This window comes from Egretta garzetta, unplaced genomic scaffold (genome assembly GCF_000687185.1).
Source record: "Egretta garzetta isolate BGI_Z169 unplaced genomic scaffold, ASM68718v1 scaffold280, whole genome shotgun sequence".
NCBI classification, from domain to species: domain Eukaryota; kingdom Metazoa; phylum Chordata; class Aves; order Pelecaniformes; family Ardeidae; genus Egretta; species Egretta garzetta.
The window spans coordinates 999,478-1,018,503 of NW_009258219.1; the positions used below are offsets into that span (position 1 = coordinate 999,478).

A 19,026-nucleotide genomic window follows, 5' to 3' on the forward strand; every position below is an offset into this window, starting at 1 on the left:
TATAAATGGCAGGTATCCATGTGTCTGCGACAAACAATGAAAAGAGGATTACCTAAGGCAACCGTCTGTTTTTAAAAGGTATTTAATACCGTCTAAATTCTGTGTTGAAGGGGTACGATCAATTTGTGACTGTCCTTTGCCTGATAATGAAATGAAATGGAGAAGGATACAGAATTTTCATTTCTCAAACCTGTCAGTATTTTATGGTTTTTGTGGTAAACTGCTTTGTGGTCTGTTGAGCTGGCCTTCTGAAACACAGTTAATCTATTGCTTTTTCTAATGCAGAGCACTGGATGCACTGAAAGAAGGATTTCCAGTGAAATGTGTGTGCTTAACAAAAATAAGTCTAGATAAATGCAATTTCTTGAGTCTTTTATAACATAGGGTGGTGGTGGGTTTTTTGTATCTGTGTCTAGAAAACACGATTTTAAAGTCTAGTTTCAGGTAGTCTGTACTTGCATTTAGTCAAATTTATGCATGTATTTTCACAAGGTTGATCTCTGATTTTTGCAGTTGTTACTATTTTCTGTATCCAGTGAAAGAAGTGGAAGTTATTAAAAAATAACTTGATATTGAGGAAAATACTGTCATTTAGTTAAAGATCAAACTGCTCCTGGAGTGTAATATGGCACAGCGCTTTACTGATTTGCTCTTCTGGGTTTTGGTGTTCTTGCTAATCATCTTCCTCTTCCTACTAATACTGCACAGCAGATGTAGCTTAGGGAGGTGAATTCTTTCCTGTTGATGATGCTTGCGACAGAATTGTTTGCTTAGTTCCAGTCAGATAGACTTTGTGCCGCTGTAAACAATGAGGTGGCACAGATGTTGCCGTGGGCATCATTTGGCCTGTCAGAGTTTTATTACTGGTGATTCATGAGATGCAAAGAATCTCAGAGGCCAGGCTGAATTTACAGGGCTGGCGTTCTAAAAAAGATGCCGTATTTCTGTTGCTTATGAGTGGAAAGTGTTTTGTCATGAACTCTCCTGCAAATATAGAACATTTGAATATTGTTTTTACAAGTCACTTCTTGATGAACCATGCTTTAATCACACTCTATTACTGTGTGATGCAATTCATTATTAATATTGCAGTTTTGAATTTTTTTTTTCAGAGACAACTCGGATGCTAGTAGAGTGAATGAAAGTCTACCCCAAGGGATCTGAATTTGTCCTTAAAAAGAAAAATATTTAGGAGAAAATATTGATATATTAATCTAAAAAGCTTTTAATGAGCTAATTTGGTATATGAGAATCACACAGAGGAGACATTATATTAAAAAAAAATGGGTTTTATTATTGGCTCTATTGAATCAATTAGTTCTGTTGTGGTTTAACCCTGGCTGGGAACTAAGCACCATGCAGCTGCTTGCTCACTCCCCCCACAGTGGGATGGGGGAGAGAATCAGAAGAGCAAAAGTGAGAAAACTCATGGATTGAGATAAAGACAGGTCAATAGGTAAAGCAGAAGCCGCACACACCAGCAAAACAAAGCAAGGAATTCATTCACCACTTCCCATGGGCAGGCAGGTGCTCAGCCATCTCCAGGAAAGCGGGGCTCCATCACGCGTACTGGTGACTAGGGAAGACAAACGCCATCACTCCGAGTGTCCCCCCCCTTCCTTCCTTCTTCCCCCAGCTTATATACTTGGTATGATGTCATATGGTATGGAATAGCCCTTTGGTCAGTTGGGGTCACCTGTTCTGACTGCACCCCCTCCCAGCTCCTTGTGCATCTGGTAGAGCTGAGAAGTCCTTGGCCAGTCTAAGCACTACCCAGCAACAACTAAAACATCAGTGTGTTATCAACATTCTAAATCCAAAACACAGCACTATGCCAGCTACTAGGGAGAAAATTAACTCTGTCCCAGCAGAAACCAGGACAAGTTCTTTCTTCTGAAGCAATGTTTTATGTTAATACAAGGCACTAGTTTATAGCAACTTGTGGCGTGCATTAACACCAGTCATACTGATAACTAAAAGCTGGCTAAATTCCCCACTGAATTTGTGTTCTTTGGTGTCTTGAATGTCAATTTTATCATAGATGAAATTCCTGAAACTTCATGAATGAAAACAAATGCTATCTGATGTGGAGCGAAGCTCACAAAGAGTGGCCTCTTGACTTGCAATATAAACTTCTTCAGAACCAGTCTGTGTTCTAGCTCAGCAATGCTGTATTTTAGTATTCCGCAGATGCAGAAAGGGGGATTCAGGCAAAAATACAAAATGACTGAATTAGCAAATGATAGGATCTATCATAGTTTCTTAATTTTACCTAGAGATTGAGAGTACAGTCTTTAGTAGTTTTCTTTCCTTAGACTTCAGTGTAATTCCAGTTAAAATTGTATGTCTGACAAAATAAAGGTTATGTTCTAATGTGTATTCAGCAATTTTTATAGAGATTGTATACATATCCAGAGAGATAATGCTTATTTCCTGTTCTTATGGGAAAACTTGGGAAATACGACACTCTTGTGACAGTAGTAGTGTTTGCTTATTTGACTTCATGGCTGATATACATACTGTGGAGAGATATCAGTGACTTTTTCCCTTTGTCTGACTTCTGTTAGTGTGATTTCATTTTTCTCTCACTTTCCTCGTCTTTCAGATCCGTGGACATCATGTGGCTCAGCTGGATCCCCTTGGAATTCTGGATGCAGACTTGGATTCATTTGTTCCATCTGACTTAATCACTACAATCGATAAACTTGGTGCGTACACTGTATGCCTTGTTATTTGCAATGGTCATTTGTCTCTCTTGTCTCATTGGGCTGGGGTGATTTAATAAGACATTTCAGGGAAGCTTCTACCTTTTCTGCTTGCTGCTATCATGAAACAGTTTCTCTGAGCATCTGTAAGGAGGCTCAAATTTCAGGATGATGGAATTTCTACTCTGAGATCACAAGGTGAGGTTTCTGTGAATTCACCTTCTGATGAATGATGGTTATAAACACTTCATAAAACCCCCAAATCTTATAGTTTTGAACCACAACAGAAATTAATACTGATCCATACATTCGGCCAAGATTCTGGTAATCTAAATTGCTTTTATACCATTATGCTTGATACTTGTTTTGACTGGGGACATCTGAATGCTAGTCATTAGGAAAAACAAGCAATAAACAAAATGCTGGATAAAGGAACTTAGGGTAAATTTCATACCAAATTTGGATTCTAGCCTCTGATACTTTTTCCTGCTAAAAGAAGTCTGTTTGAAGTTATCAGAAGAAAACACAGGAAGTGTAGAATTCTTGACCTGTGTATATAATCCAGTCTTTTTAGTTTACTCTGGCAGAGAGTAATACACTAGGGTTTGCTTTTGCAAAGGTTGTTCTGGTTGCTAAGAGGGTAAGTCGTTGAGAAATTGCACTGATCAATTTCTTTGCTCCTCTCTGCTTGAACAAAAAAAACATCTGATTGATTTTTCTCTACTCTTCAATCTACCTGGTATGTTTAAAGGTGGTTTTCTACTTGATAAAGACACCGAATCAATTTTTCTTGAGAAGTAGGGAAGCTTTTTGGACCAGACTTAAAACCTAGTGCAAGTAGTGGATAAAACACGTTCTGCTTAATTTTACTGTAAGTATATCTACTGCCTCTTTGCTGTCTTTCCTATTCGAAAGAAGCAGTTCTGACCCTTGATCATATAAAGGCAGTAGAGTGCTTCACACTGTAAATAGAGAGGTGCTTACACAAATCAGGTGTTCTCTTTGAAGTTTGTCAGCTTTAATTAAGTATCTTCTAGAAAATACATTAGACATTTACCGAGTAAATATAATTTATTTGGAGCATGAATGATTGCTAGCACATTACTACAAATCTCTTTAAACTCCACAGATAGGTTAGTACAGAGTGTGGTGATGGGTCAGAAGGCATCATACCAAAGCCCTCACAAGCATAGGAAAAATATGCTAGACCTCTGAATGAGATGGGGGGATGTGTCTGAGAGTGTAACTGAGGTGATATTTCAGTTTTATGAGGGGAAACAAAATTTCTAACCTAGTCTTGGCACAGCAAAAAAGGGGAGGATCTCAAATGTTGCCTATCCTTGAATGTTCCAGGCAGGAAACTTATGAATGGTCTCTGGTAGTACAGAAAGTATCTTCGTGTTTGATTTTTCTGTGCATTTTCTTTGTCCCATCTCCTGCTTTCTTTTTGGAGAAACCTCCTGGTAGGAAGTTTCTTCTGGGAGTTGCTTCTGAAAATGCGTCTAGTTACAGGTGTACCTTCTGCACAATTCAAGTTACAGAATTGCTTTCAGGAACTCTTGGTTTTCACTGAGGTTGTATCTCTTTAAACATGAGGTGATGCTTCAGTAAATATGCGGTGCTGCAGTACAAAGCACAGATGTTCTGTGTGTGCCCAGATCACTCCTGTACGTGTTCTGGTTTTTGCATGACAGAACATGAAGAGCCTGTGAAGTCTGAGAGAAAGTAGCAGTTAGTACTGCTTTGTTTCAAATGACACTAAGGCTCCTGTTATTCCCTGTGTCCCTCCCCCTCCCCCCTTTTTTTTTTTTTTTTTTTTCCTCCTTAGCATTAGAGAAAACCAGAATTAATTTGGTGCTGGAAAAAACCTATTATGGTACCAAAAAGGAGAAATAGTGGCACACAAACACTTTTTTTGTCACTCCAGATTTGACATTTTAATATATTATTAAAATTATTGTTAAAACCAAAATTAATATTTTTAAATATATTATTTTTAAAACACAGAATGTGTTATTACTGGCAGTGCTGTATAGTAAAAGTGGTGGCAAAGCAGTCCTATGGTCTGACTTCAACTCTAAATGATCTAAATTTCATCTTTAAATTGCTTCTTCGCTTTCATCTTCAGAAAATTCGTTTAACGAGGAACATGGAGCACTATTCTGTATTGATTTAAGAGTTATGTGCAGGCTGTCATATCAGTGTTAAAGTGGATGCCTGCAGCTTTATCCGGAACAGAGATAAAGAGTTCAAAATTAAAAATATAGAAGCTACTTTTATTTTTAAAAATATTTTTACATGTACAAACACACATATTATGTATTATTTGAATGTATATATACGTTCTATAACTGGTCTGTGTATTATAGTTTTATATGTTTGTTTCTTACAATTGTAAGAAGCTATTTGTCCTTTCTTCATTTATCAGGTCTAGACTAAACTTCATCACAGAAAACCTTTAGCTTGTATTGATAGTAGTCTTTCAATCTTGTCTGTTTTGTATTTTGGCTTTAAAACTGTATAATAGTTAAGTTAAATATTTTCTTAAACCACATTCTCAGCCAGAACAGTTTAGATATGTCTAAATCAAGATGGGACAATATTCTTAAACAAGCCCTTGTTTTAGCTGGGGGCGGGGGGGGGCATGTAAGAGTAAATCTGTTTTATAAAGGATCATCAATTAGGAAATAGAGCAGTACAGGTAATTACATGGCTGTTTGAACCTAACTTCCCTATAAAGAGGGTGAATAAGAGGTAACTTGGAAGTTCTACCAGTGTTGGCACAGCATTACATTGGACATGTTCTGTATTTTCTCTTAGTCTATCTATTAATGTTGTATAAATTAATCTAGTACACTTCCAACCAACTGGTTCTGTCTGTGAAGAGTGGTTCTTCTTGGTTTTGTTGCTTGTGATAGAGCAAGGGAGATACCTCGATCAATACAGTTAGTTATTTTACTAAACAGTGAAGTGCAAGATATAATATGGAGAATTGATGGCATATATGCTAATATGCTAAAATATGAAAAGGTTTGGGTGATTTTGATTTCGGTTGTTAAATCTGAGCATTTAAGAAAGAATGGTTGGGTACTTCTAATCAAACAATAGCTATTTAATTAAAATATTTCTTTTTAAAATCCAGACTAAAATGCATTGTCCTAATGGATGGCTTCAAAATATTCATACTTCCAATTTTTAGTCCAGTACCACCTTTCTTAATATTGCTGTATTAAACTGAATTTGTGGTGGTTTGAAAAACAATGCTGGTTTCCTTTTTTTTTTCTCCTGCCCTGCTTCGCGCAAATTGATAATGTACCTATTTGTAGGGTTTTATGGTTTGCATGAATCAGATTTGGACAAAGTCTTTCAGCTGCCTACAACCACCTTCATAGGAGGAAATGAGAACAGTCTTTCTTTACGAGAGATCATCAAACGGCTGGAGGTCAGTGGCACCTTTTTGACTCGTGATTGTTTTCATCCAAACAGAAGTGAACTTCTTCCAGTTGTCATTCACAAAAAAGTTTCCGTTTGTCAATTATTAATAGAGCATGTAAAGAATTCAAATGACATTAAAAATAACCCTTACACTGTTTCTAGAGATCGCAGCACCATTAGTGTCATTGCCTGGATATCTGAAATACATAGATAAGGATGAGTACAAAAGCGATGAATATGGTAGAGTACGAATTTGGGACCTAGTTCTGTAAGGAGCTGATGTTGTTTAAAAGGAGCAGAGCCTTTAGAACTTGTCTTTTAAGTGTCCTGCCACAGATAAAACACCTTTTCATACAGTGTTGAGGATGTGCAGAGGTTGCTCTCAGAGCCCTAGCTTTAGTGAGAATTTTACCTGAGTAAAAATATGAGGGTTGGGTACCAAATTCATGAAAGGCCAGCTGTAGCTTGTAGATAGTGATGGTCCTTGTTTTCCATCCCAAATCCTTTTTTCTAGGGTTTCATTATCTGACAGGTGATGTGGTTATGCCATGTGCAGTCATCAAAACTAAAATAAAGCAAAAACAATTTAAAGGAATAAATAGAACTAGAGGGGAACTCCAAATAGCAAGACAGCAAGTAGGAATGGTAATGAACTTGTGAACTACTGAGTTAGTAAGTATTGGATATTCCCGATCGTGCTTTTTCCAGGATTTTGGAGTACTGAAGTTGTAGAGACTTCTGTTGCACGATAAAGAAATCCATTGGAGTAAAAAGGGCTAGGAATGAGGAAATATTTTAAAGGATGAAATACGGAAATAAGTTGCAAGAATGTAGAAATAAAAATAAAATAATTACTGAGCATATAAAAGTTCATGGCTTTGACCTCTTGCAAGTGTGAGAGAATGTGTAACTTACGTGCTTGACTATTACATCTGCTTACCTGAAGCATGGTAGGTTGTTAAGTCACTACACCTCTGTTGTGCATCTGAGGCTTATATTTGTTTTTTGGTTTTAGCACTTCTAGCATGTCTGTGCAGCAATTTTCAAGAGATAATCCTTAAAATTGTAATGTGCAAATCAACATCAATAGCAAAATCCAAAAGCCTCAAGGAACTGATTTGTGTTAAGAGAGAAATAACCCTCTGGTTTCTCTTTTCTTTCCAGAGCTTTGGATTTATTTTTTTTATTGAAGTTAACATTAAATTCCCTTTTAGAGGCACTAGAGAGCACATACCACAGAGTGGTTTTATCTCAAATTAAACTCACAATAGGTCTTAATTCTGTTGACTTGTATTTTGGACATTTTTCTGGTGAAATAGTCTTTTTAAGGTGAGAAAAAAAAATTTAAAAAAGCAACAAGAGAGAAAATTTCTGAAGTGTCTTTGCGTTTTTCTCTGTCCTTTCTCTGCTCTCAGCTGCTTGGATTCTTTTTCAGATTTCCAGCCTTTTGAGACTTGACAGTTACCAGATAATTTGCATGAGGCTTCATAGCTGTCTTCTCATTGTCTTTATTGCTTGATTTCAGGTGACATTTAAAAAAGACAGGGTAAATTTTGATAAATGACTTGAAATCTCTGCTGGTGCATCTGAAGAAAAGACTCTATTATGCCTGTAAGAACAGTAGTGAGTTAGGTGAAATATGCCAGTCAATTTAAGGCGGGTTTATTGGCCTACTTTGGATATATTGCCAAATGAGATTCTTCCAGATTCAAAATTTTGAAATGTTACTTTGTAGAGAAAGCTTTCTGGCACAAAACTAGATTCAATGAAATAATTTGTTCACTTATAGGATTACTGTGGGGAAGATATAGTGGAAGAGGAAGAAGACAAGATAGCTTTCAGAAGAGTAATGTCTACAGAAAATATAATTTAAAAAATGTATTTGTTTCTTTGTGGCCCATTAACTCCTAAAACTTCTGTGTTGGTGTTTTCACATCCTAGAATACCTACTGCCAACATATTGGCTTGGAGTTTATGTTTATCAATGATGTGGAGCAGTGCCAGTGGATCCGGCAGAAGTTTGAGACACCAGGAGTTATGAAGTTTACTAATGAGGAAAAAAGGACTTTGTTGGCAAGGCTGGTGCGCTCAATGAGGTATACTGGGGTGGTGCTGGGACATTGCTCTGTGGCTGGTGGGTGTAAGCTTGTATGGACTGGAAATGGCTGAGGTGGAGGTGAAGAGTCTAAGTGGTATCTGGAGTACAGGTGGGTGTAGTTAACCTGGCTGTGATATCAAAGAGTCTGGAGTACAGGTGGGTGTAGTTAACCTGGCTGTGATATCAAAGAGTGCTGTGAGGTATGTCGAGGTCTGTGTAGTGATTTTTAGTATTCTATTTTCTTAAAAGGCAGGTTGTATTCTGTAATGCTTGTGCAGCCATTAGTGGCATATGTGGCAGTGTCTTCATTGGCTTGCGGAGATAAACTGGGAAAAAATTGTTTCAACAGACTAGCAATATGCATCTGTGTTAAAGATTCATAACTGTTTCAGAAACTACATGTCAGAACACCATCAGATACTGATCTTCTGCTATATTGTGCATCTTTGTAGTAGCACATGATCTAAGGAAGCCATCCTAGCAGTCAGCTCAAGTAGAATTTCTGTATGGGTGAAATGTTGACACGAGCATTGTTTGACTCGGGATGCTAACAGTCTCTTTGGAAGCCTGTGCCAAGAGGGGACTAGATTTGAGAGGCATAATGGGATTTCAAGTCCTGTTTTTTGCCCTTTTCCTTTTGAGGTATGCCAAGCTGTGCTGTACGGTTGTATGACATGGCAGCAGGATTTTTGGTCTCTGCAGTATATGAAACCATTGCTTATTGATTGCTCCCGTTGTGGCTATCTGTATGGAAATACTGTGATCCCAGAGACTAAATTACCCTTTGACCCTTAGAACAAGACTGCCTTCTCAGGCACAAGATTTATTACAGTTCTTACAGTCTGAAACAGTTTGCATATCCTTTGATAAACACAAGAGTTACAGATTTATAAAGACATGTTTTTTGATTAAGCTTCTGTGTTGAAAAACTTAAAAACGAAGGGCTCAGTGGAGATGTTGGAAGATATTTTTGGCAGTTTTTGTTTGCCAATATTACAGCAAGGTTGTTTGGTTAAAAGTTTCATTTAAACAGAAATAAAAAAGTTGCTTAATGGTCAAATGAATATTGCACTTGAGTAACTTTGTTTAACAAGCCCACAGTGTGAACTATTTCCATTTATCTTGAGACAAGAATTTGTGCTTTTATTCCTGCCTGTCTAAGCTGTGGAAAGATCTGGGATTTCTGGTAGCATGAAGGAGCCAAATGTTCATCTTCTGCCAAGTTAATTGTCTGCTGAAAATGGAAGAAAAAAGTTATACATAAATTTCTATTCAGCTATCTCTAGCGTGGCTTTTTTTTGGTCTGAAAATGATCAAGAAAAAAGTCTGGTTTTGAGGAAAACTGGTTGTGCTCTTGAGATTTGTGGCTTTGTAAAGCAGATAGTCATCATTTTGCTCAAGAATACCATTTTCAGAAATGTTCATTCCAGGTACTACATACTTCAGGTGCTTGAAATTGAATTTTAAAGTAGGATTTTTCATCCTTTGTGGTGTTCACTGATAGGTTATTGAACAAAAGGTCATTTTAAAATCTTCCTCCTGTAAAATACTCGTAGCATATCTTTTAGCTACTTTGTATGTGCATTCATGGATCAAGCATTTCTAGATTATCCCTTCTGGGAGTTAACCATCTTTCGTAAGACTTGCTCCTCATTGGGTACTGAACACGGGCAGTGACAGCGGATGAGCTGCCAGCCCTCGTGAACTCACAGTGGCATATGGGGGGATTTGCAAGATGTGACTGTGAAACATTGTAGTTCTGCACGCTTAGTGACAGTTTGCCTCAAATAATGAACTTTCTGCTTGTCCAATACTGGCTTAACTTGCAGATGCAAAGAGGAGAAAAACAGCGTGTACAACCACCACTTTGATTTGTCCTGGGGGACTTGCTGTTCACATGGGACTCCACTTTCAGTTTATGTAAACTGGCATAGCCCCGCTGACTTCCCTGAGGAATTCTGGCAGCATAGCTCAGCTGAGGATCTGGCTTGTTGCTTAGATGCCTGAATTGTAAGGGTATTGATGGGTGAGCTAAGGAGAGTCTTTTGACAACTCTGCATTTCACTGCTTTTAGGACTTCAATCTAGAGGTAAATGTCAGCATTCTAAGTGAGGAATAAGCTGAGTATTAATGGATTATGGCAGTGTTATGAGTCAAGGCATTGCACAGATGATGTAACTAATACAGTTATTTTAATGAAGATGTATTTTCTTTTGCCTTTTGTATGTCCAAGCTTTACAGCATATAATCCTTTCAGCGTTTGTTAAAAGGTACTTTTTAACCACTCTTACTGCCTCTGGCCCAAATGCATTAAAGAATAAAGACCATAGAGCTGTCAAGGATTGACATCTTTCTCCTGCTGCAGCTGCGGCAGAGATACCAGTGTCCTAGTTCTTGGCACGTTACCAACCGTTACATCACAGAGTCTGAGGAGCCCTGCCACTGAATAGGACCTGTGAAATAGGCATGCTTTCAGCTGTATTTCTGCAAGTTTTTAATCATTACTTCCAGAAAATACAGGTTGTCTGTTATGTCTTCTTCAATCCGTAGAAAAGACTTCTTTGCTGTTACTCTGCCTTCACAGTGGTCAGTATACATTTTGTATACGTGGGAAGGAACAGAGTTTAACTTGGTAACTGAATTTTGTCTGAGGTAGAGACTTTTCTTCCTGTCTGAATTGTTTCAAAGGCCTGGTAAATACTTCTCAGATGGAGGAGAAAGAAGACTTAATTCTCTCCTGTGTCTCCCTCCCTACATGTGACTTACTTCCAGAGGCCTAAAAACATGTGTTCACAGATGTGTTAAATCAGTGTAATGTAATTTTATTTGCTAAAAGTTGTTTGACAATAAGTATTTTCTACACTATCTTAATATAAACAATCTTTTTTTGGGGGGGGGGGGGTTTCTTTTGGGCAAAGATTTGAAGACTTCCTTGCTCGCAAATGGTCTTCCGAAAAGAGATTTGGTTTGGAAGGATGTGAAGTAATGATTCCCGCACTCAAGACCATCATTGATAAATCCAGTGAAATGGGAATTGAATATGTTATAATGGGGATGCCTCATAGGTAATGTCAATGGAACCACCCCCAACAAATGGGCTTATTATCTTAAGACAAGTTTTGGGTTCTAGAATTCTATTAATGAAGTTGATATTGCTAGGGTAGCAAGAGTCAGTCATAGCAAGTAATGGGAACATAAAACTGTAGCCAGTACCTGTCAGTGAGAGGCTAGAGGCTTCACGGGTAAATGCTAGTAGCAAAACTCTCTTCAGCGTGCTTTGAAGCTGCACGCAAATGTGGCAGCAGCCATGGTATCTACCCCACTGCATAGAGTCTAGAACTGAGAAAGCTTGGCGAGATAGCATCAACCTTACTTTTGCAGTCTGCCTTAATTATTAATGTTGTCATGTTAAAACTGGTAGATAGCTACAAAGTTCATTGCCCGTACTTGGATAATTAGGTATTATAAAATGTCTGTGGGAATTCATTGGAGGAACTTTGCAGTGGGAAGAGAAGGTAGAATGAAGGGGTTTGGGTTCAGAAGTTTGAAGTGAACTTCTTACTTGCAAATTTCTGACAGAGATGACTTCCTGATTTTATAAGTTTTATGCTGTTAACTCTGTTATTACCATTTTTGAGACATAACTATGTTTGGAATTTTCATAGAGGTAGGCTGAATGTATTGGCTAACGTAATCCGAAAAGAGCTGGAGCAGATCTTCTGTCAATTTGATCCCAAACTTGAAGCAGCTGATGAGGTAAGATGCTTCTTCAATAGATCTATATAGAGTCGTCAACATTCAAGGTAGCTTTTAGTAATTTTGGTCACGGTTATTATAAAAATAGCATTATCAGCTGCTGAAATGCATTGTCTTCTTTTCTAGTTTGAGGAATACGATTTGGTGAAATTTCTTAACAAATTTAAAGGCTATACTATAACTCTAACATGCAAAATGTCTTAGGAGTGACTGTAGGTTAGTAAGTTCCAGGTCATTTGACTGAGTTCGTAGTCTCTAAACATCTTTCTTTGTTTCTTATAAATTAAGTGAATATTCTGTAAATATTTATCCAATATTGGATAGTGACACTAAGATAATAAAATAGGAACAGTGTTCCAATTTGAAACTACGGTATCAAACCCATAGTGCATACTGATGTACAAATAGCTGGATGCATTTTTTCAGACTTAAGCACAAATTTTAGGTGTAACCCATCAGATGCAGCTGGTATGAATGACATTCCTTAATTGTGACTACATCTTGCATGCTAGGGATCTGGGGATGTAAAATATCATCTAGGAATGTACCATGAGAGGATCAACCGAGCAACAAACAAGAAAATCACTCTATCCCTGATGGCTAACCCTTCTCACTTGGAAGCAGTTGATCCTGTTGTGCAAGGGAAGACAAAAGCTGAACAGTTTTATCGAGGGGATACCGCAGGGAAAAAGGTAAAGGGTTTTTTTTTTTAATATAGTAACTCTCATTGGTAGTTTTTCATATTATTTTTAATAAAAATAGTTTACCAGTGGTTTTATATCACAAAGTCTTCCTCAATTCCTCCTTCACAAAAGGGATATATCACCTGTTGAACTACATAAGGATTTTTGACATGGTACCTCAGGGGTAACTTCAGGAAATAGGCTTAAAACTTTGTTTCGTTTGCGAACTGAGCAAAGGCAGCAAAATGCTGACAAGTCTATGTTCTATTATAAAAATACAGTTCTGTTTTATAAGCACTACAGAAATAAGGAGCAAAGAAATCCTGCTGAGAAGCTTAAATTTTAGTTTTGCTTTCTAATTTATGTGTGGATATGTGTGTATAATCCTCCCTCTTAGGTTATGTCCATATTATTACATGGGGATGCTGCCTTTGCAGGACAAGGAGTGGTTTATGAGACGTTTCATCTTAGCGACCTCCCATCCTACACCACGAATGGCACTATTCACGTTGTGGTCAACAACCAGGTAACAAGTAGAGCATTTTCCAATCAATTCATCTGTGGAATAGTTGCCAGTGTATTTCTTTTTATTCTTGTTTGTTATTAGCAGGGTGCATTGTCCCCTCTGTTTATTAGAATGGTTAGGATGTTCCTGAAAATGATCCTAGTATCTAGCAACTCTGAGTGGATAATATTTTATCACCTACCTTTATTTCATTCAATTTATAATGCTTAATCGGATTAGGTTTGCTTTGTTTAAGGGAGCAAAAAGAAGCTAGCTAGCCAAAACGAAAGCTGATACTACTGCTGTGTAAATGACTATTAAATGGAAACCTCAAGTGTTCAAACGAAGTAGAGAGCGATGCCCACATTTTAATGGAAGTTTCTGGTGTTTTTAGATCGGCTTCACCACAGACCCCCGTATGGCCCGTTCATCTCCATATCCTACTGATGTCGCTCGTGTGGTCAATGCTCCCATTTTTCATGTGAATGCTGATGACCCTGAAGCAGTGATGTATGTGTGCAGTGTAGCTGCAGAATGGCGAAACACATTCAATAAAGATGTGGTGGTTGACTTGGTAAGTCTTAGTTTTCTTAACTTTTAATTCTGTGTATTATGTACAACTGTCGTGTTTTTCTGTGGCATAGAACACCCAGTCAAGAAACATATTTTGATTTTTAATGGCCTTTAGTTTCTTGATTTAAAAACCCCAAACAACTAACAGCCCCACAAGAATCCATAAATGTTTTTGTACCACAAACCTCCTAGAATCTCTGTAAAACCATGAAAGATTTAATTTTATGTTTTCCTCTTACTAGCAGAAACGATCTTTCCCTTTGTAGGTTTGTTACCGTAGGAGAGGGCACAATGAAATGGATGAACCAATGTTCACCCAGCCTCTAATGTACAAGCAGATCCACAAGCAGGTGCCAGTGCTGAAGAAGTACGCTGACAAACTGATTGCAGATGGGACTGTAACACTGCAGGAGTTTGAGGTACGTGTCAACGCAGCTACAGGGAACTTAAGCAGCTATCACTAGGAAGGTACAACTGTCACTGTATGCTGTCTGCTTAAAAACCTTCCTTCGATTACTGTGATAAGTCTTCACCCTTTGATGCTTTCCAATTCAATTTGGTGTGGATTTTCATGTAAAATAGGTAGTATTATTGTAACAAGAGGACTGAAAGTGCTGTGAAGTAATTAATAAATATTGCACAGAAAAATTTTTGCTTCAGTTCTGAGATTTGTAAAAGTGACCAGATGTGAATGTTGGAGATGGAGGCATTTGTCAGCTGTTCTTCCTCGTCTCTAGAATCTTGATTCAGCAGTAAGACAGTATTTGAATGCTCACAGGTATAACTGTAGCTTCATATTGATAATCTTGGCAGGCTTGCATCCAGCGATAATGCAATAAAATCAATTTAACCTTTTTATTTTCTTGCAATAATTCAATTAAGTTCTGAGATCATTTGAAATATTCCAGAAGGATGAAGTGTAGAGTCTGGTGCCTGTATTAAGCTGCTAAGGTCTTTACCTTCATCTTTTTCAAAGTGAATGTGTACAGTGCAGATGCAACAAAGGACCTTCTGGGAAGGTGTGGCTAACTACGTAGTGACACAGTATTGCAGATCAACAAAAAAGCAGTTTGTGTAGGTGCATTCTGTTATCTGCAAGAATGATCACAGCTCATGCAGAACTAACTATCCTGAATCATTGTGAAAGTGTGCCAGTGGTGGCATGGGCTTTGATGACTGGATTTAGGATCCTGGATGGATGTTTTGCTGCACAGACTGAGCTCGACACTGCTGTTAATTACTTTAAAGATTAGCTAGCTCAGTAACTTGAGTGTCGTTCTGGATTGAAACATATGTATTGTAGAGGCATTCTGCCTCTACAGAATATGGCTTTGTTTCTGTTGCCCTTGATAGGTGTGGCCAGCAGATTCTTAGCTAAACTCTCCTAGCCAGACTAGTTTTCTGGGAGGTTCTTTTCTACTCTTTAGTGGCTACTGCATCCTGAAGTTTGAGAGCTGGGTAATGCTGATCTTAGAAGTATGACTGTAAATTATATTTGGTACTTCAGTTCTGTCTCATTCTAGAGTACTGCTTGCAACTTCATCTCTTGGTACTCTCCTCTATAACATCTGTCCAATAAACTAAATAATTTATTTAGAGTAATGTGGGTAAGCATGTTTCTAGAAGGCAATTTGATCCTAGATAAAATGAAATTGTTTGTTTGCATAATTGTATCTAAATTTTCTTTTGGAGTTGAATAACTGTTTTTATTGTACTGAATGGTAGGTGTCATCTCTAAGATACAAATGTGTTAAGTTTATCCATTTTAAAAAGAAACTTTTTGTTCTACAGGAAGAAATTGCAAAGTATGATAGAATATGTGAAGAAGCATATACTAGATCGAAGGATAACAAGATTCTACATATCAAGCACTGGCTTGATTCACCTTGGCCTGGTAAGAAGTGTTCTTTCACTTACCCTAGTGTTAATTTTATTGTGCTTTTATTTTGAGTCCATATTCTAGGGCTATTAAATGTTTTTTATCAGACAGTGTTCCTTTAAAATAAAATATGTAATCTTTGGTTTGCCCCTGTTAATAGTAAATAAAACATTTTGTCAGATCAACTTGAAAGAGGTGCTTTTCTTAAAAAAACATGCAAAGTAAGGTGTGACTTTGAAAAAGACGTCTTTTCAGTTTAGCAGATAAGTGTTTTTTTCCTGTAATGCTAACTGTGAGGTGCCATGTGCCCTTTTTTGGCTGCCTGGCTGCCTCTGCCCACATAGTTGGACTTCACTGGGAGTGAAAGCAGAAACAAAACAGATCATTGTGTGCTTCTAAGATCAAATTTTGTTGTCATGAAGACAATCAAAATGATTGTGTCTCCCAGTGAAAGGTGAAGAACTACGTTTAGGCTGCTGCTTAGAATGTCTTTTAAGAGTTGTGAGGTTTTAAATGAATTGTAGATGGTGTAGATATCTCTTAATCAGTCCTTGAACTCCTCACCAAATCTTTTACTTCCAGGATTCTTTAATGTGGATGGAGAACCCAAGAGCATGTCTTGTCCTCCAACTGGCATTTCAGAAGACCTGCTGCATCACATTGGCAATGTAGCTAGTTCAGTGCCAGTCAAAGACTTTAAAATACACGCAGGTCAGCTGGAGTCTTTGTTTCTCCTAGTGGCTACGTTTCTTGCTCAGATTTTATATTTCTGCACACAAGTTGCTGTTGGGCCATTTCCCAAAGAGGAGAATGCCTGTGACTTTTAACTCTTCCACCCTCTGGGCAAGGAGAATGTGACAGTTAAGGACCTGCTGCTTGTTCTCAGCTAAATGTTCTTTCCATACCATGCCACTTCTGTTCTGTACCCCATGAAAATAGATTTTCCTCTGAGGGAGGTAAATGTCTCTTTGTAACATTAAGTTAATACCTTCTTTCATTCAAGTCCCTGTGGAAAATGCTTGCCTCTGTGCAGCACATTTGTGGGACTTACTGGGAAGTAAGGCACCCATCTCAGAAAGCACTCTTAATGGGGTTTTTGATGCTAAAACCAGTGGTAATTTGAGGTCCACTTAAGACACTTTTCTTGTAGTTAGATAACTTTCTACTCAGGAATATAGCTTGGTCTTTTCAGACCTGGCAACACTGCTGATATACTATGAGCCTAACTTTAGTACAGCTGAATGCATTCTGTGTAGGCAAATTCAGACACAGTTTTTCTTTCAACTTATTATTTAGCATTGATGACAGCACAAATTAGCATTTTCTCAGAGTCTTAGCTTTTGATCTGAAGAGATTCAATTGTGAATTTGGCGTCTATTACAGTAAGACGTTAAATGTGCCTGTCCCACTGGGGAATGCTTGGCACTGCGTCAAAGTTCTGAGTTCATTCTTTTACTCCTTGGTCAGGTTGAAGTCTAGCAGCTCTACAGGGAGCAATAAGATGTTCATTCCACGGGGAAACGTGGAGACACTTTGTTTAGGGATCTTCTTTCTTTTGTTGGCTGGTAGGGAATGTACTTAGGATCAGGAGAAAGAGTTGGGTTTTTTTTTCTGGATAAACTCTCTATCTAATCTTTCTTCTCCAGAGTCATCCATCAAGGAATAGAGTATGTCTGCTGTACGTGTTCTGTGTGTTTATGTTCCTTTGGGACAGTTAAACACTGTTACAAGTAATGATGATAGGGCATTCCCAATTATCAACTGCAAGCTTTTTGAGCAGATACAACTAACAGATGAACCTTGAAACTCTTCCACGCATTTGTGCACTTTGTTGTGACACAGATAAATTTGAAATTAGAGTAATCCAATAAAATGTAATATTAGACATTCTAATTAAAAAGTTAAGACAGTCCCTCATTAGTAACTTGATTAACCTTTGACGCTAAGTAACATTTGCTAGTATGTAAGATAGACTTATGGTTCAAAGCAAACTTTGGTCTGCTAGATTTTTTTATGCAGCTTAAAAGGCCATGAAAGAGTAAATTATGGGAGAATTAGAAGGGGAAGAGCACCTTTGAAGTATTCTGTCCTTCCAGTAGAATGAAACAGCTTAATATCTCAGTCTTTCAACAAACAGTTGGAAGATTATTTAGGTTTTCAAATGTTTCATATATTCTAAAGTGAATATTTTCAAGGTTTTTTTACTTAAAATGCAATAATTTTGATGAGAGAATAGTTTATGTGGAAAGAAAGCATGGCAATTTTTGTAAGAATAGGTAAAGTGACAAAGGGAAGTATTGGAAAATAACAAATAGGATAGCTTGCCAAAAGCATCAGTGCAGATGTGAAAATAAGATGGTGTCAAGTGACACTGAATACACTAGGTTTATAGGCTCAAAGCTGGAAACACCCATGTGCAGCTTAGAAGTTTTATTTCCTTTAAAAGCCACAGTGTTGAAACTTGTGTTTTGGCTTACCAAGTTATAAAATCTTCATTGTAAAAAAGCAACTTTTGATTACCAACTGAAAATCTGTTGGCAGCTGCTACAATTTCCTATTTATATGATATTCATAGTATTGATTAATCCATCCTGATTCTCTTTGTAACATCTCCAGAAGTCCAGTAAGACAAATGCCAAGAAAAAATGAGAGAGAAAGAGGCAAGACATGAACCCGATAGTTGATATTTTCAGTCTCTTATAAAACAGCACTTGGTGTTAGAGATGTGAAAATAAATCTTTAAGAAGTATTTCACCATGAGTCTTTTTAATTGTACACAGTAGTTTCTGACGCAGCCAATCTTATTTTCTTCTTCTAAAGCAAGGTATGAATGTTATGCAACCCTTTCCCTGGGAAACAAGTTATTATACTTTGCTAGCAGTTCAGTTCTAGAAGAACGCTTTGTAGACCCTATTAGGATCTGTGTTTAACCTAGCCAGTGGGGAGGGAAGATGGTGAATGTAATGTGAACATAAAATATCTCTGAAGTAGGTCCATTGATTTCTGATCTTTATTCCAATGTAGGACTCTCTCGGATTTTGAGAGCCCGCTTGGAAATGACCAAGAACAGGGTTGTTGACTGGGCCTTAGCGGAATACATGGCTTTTGGCTCTTTTCTGAAAGAAGGGATCCATGTCCGACTAAGTGGACAGGATGTGGAGAGGGGTACTTTTAGGTGAGTACTGAGATAACTGTTAAATGCAGTCCCATACTTAAAGAAACATCTTAACATTTTTTAAACTATATGGTCTTCTACAGGGAAGGAGAAGTTGATGCTATTCAGCATCAGATTCTGGCAGTCAATAACCAAATCTCCTATGTCTCTGTAAGCAGCATTTTAAAGAATCGTCTGTAAGGCAGAGCACATGTCCTTAGATACTTTCTTCCTTCTC

General features: G+C 37.7%; 1 protein-coding gene across 2 annotated transcripts in view; it reads left to right on the top strand.

The window, feature by feature from the left end:
* OGDHL (oxoglutarate dehydrogenase L) overlaps nucleotides 1-19,026 on the top strand; it is a 49,328-nt gene that overhangs the window by 8,171 nt on the left and 22,131 nt on the right. Inside the window, exons 3-14 of one of the 2 annotated variants that reach the window (XM_009634642.2) lie at nucleotides 2,606-2,708; nucleotides 6,032-6,147; nucleotides 8,082-8,236; nucleotides 11,157-11,303; nucleotides 11,904-11,994; nucleotides 12,507-12,686; nucleotides 13,075-13,203; nucleotides 13,577-13,756; nucleotides 14,022-14,174; nucleotides 15,547-15,649; nucleotides 16,217-16,345; nucleotides 18,659-18,809. In XM_009634642.2, coding sequence (XP_009632937.1) covers nucleotides 2,606-2,708; nucleotides 6,032-6,147; nucleotides 8,082-8,236; nucleotides 11,157-11,303; nucleotides 11,904-11,994; nucleotides 12,507-12,686; nucleotides 13,075-13,203; nucleotides 13,577-13,756; nucleotides 14,022-14,174; nucleotides 15,547-15,649; nucleotides 16,217-16,345; nucleotides 18,659-18,809 — 1,637 coding nt within the window. Of the gene's footprint in view, nucleotides 1-2,605; nucleotides 2,709-6,031; nucleotides 6,148-8,081; nucleotides 8,237-11,156; nucleotides 11,304-11,903; nucleotides 11,995-12,506; nucleotides 12,687-13,074; nucleotides 13,204-13,576; nucleotides 13,757-14,021; nucleotides 14,175-15,546; nucleotides 15,650-16,216; nucleotides 16,346-18,658; nucleotides 18,810-19,026 lie in introns of those variants that run through there. The other variant, XM_035889367.1, reaches the window with a different exon arrangement.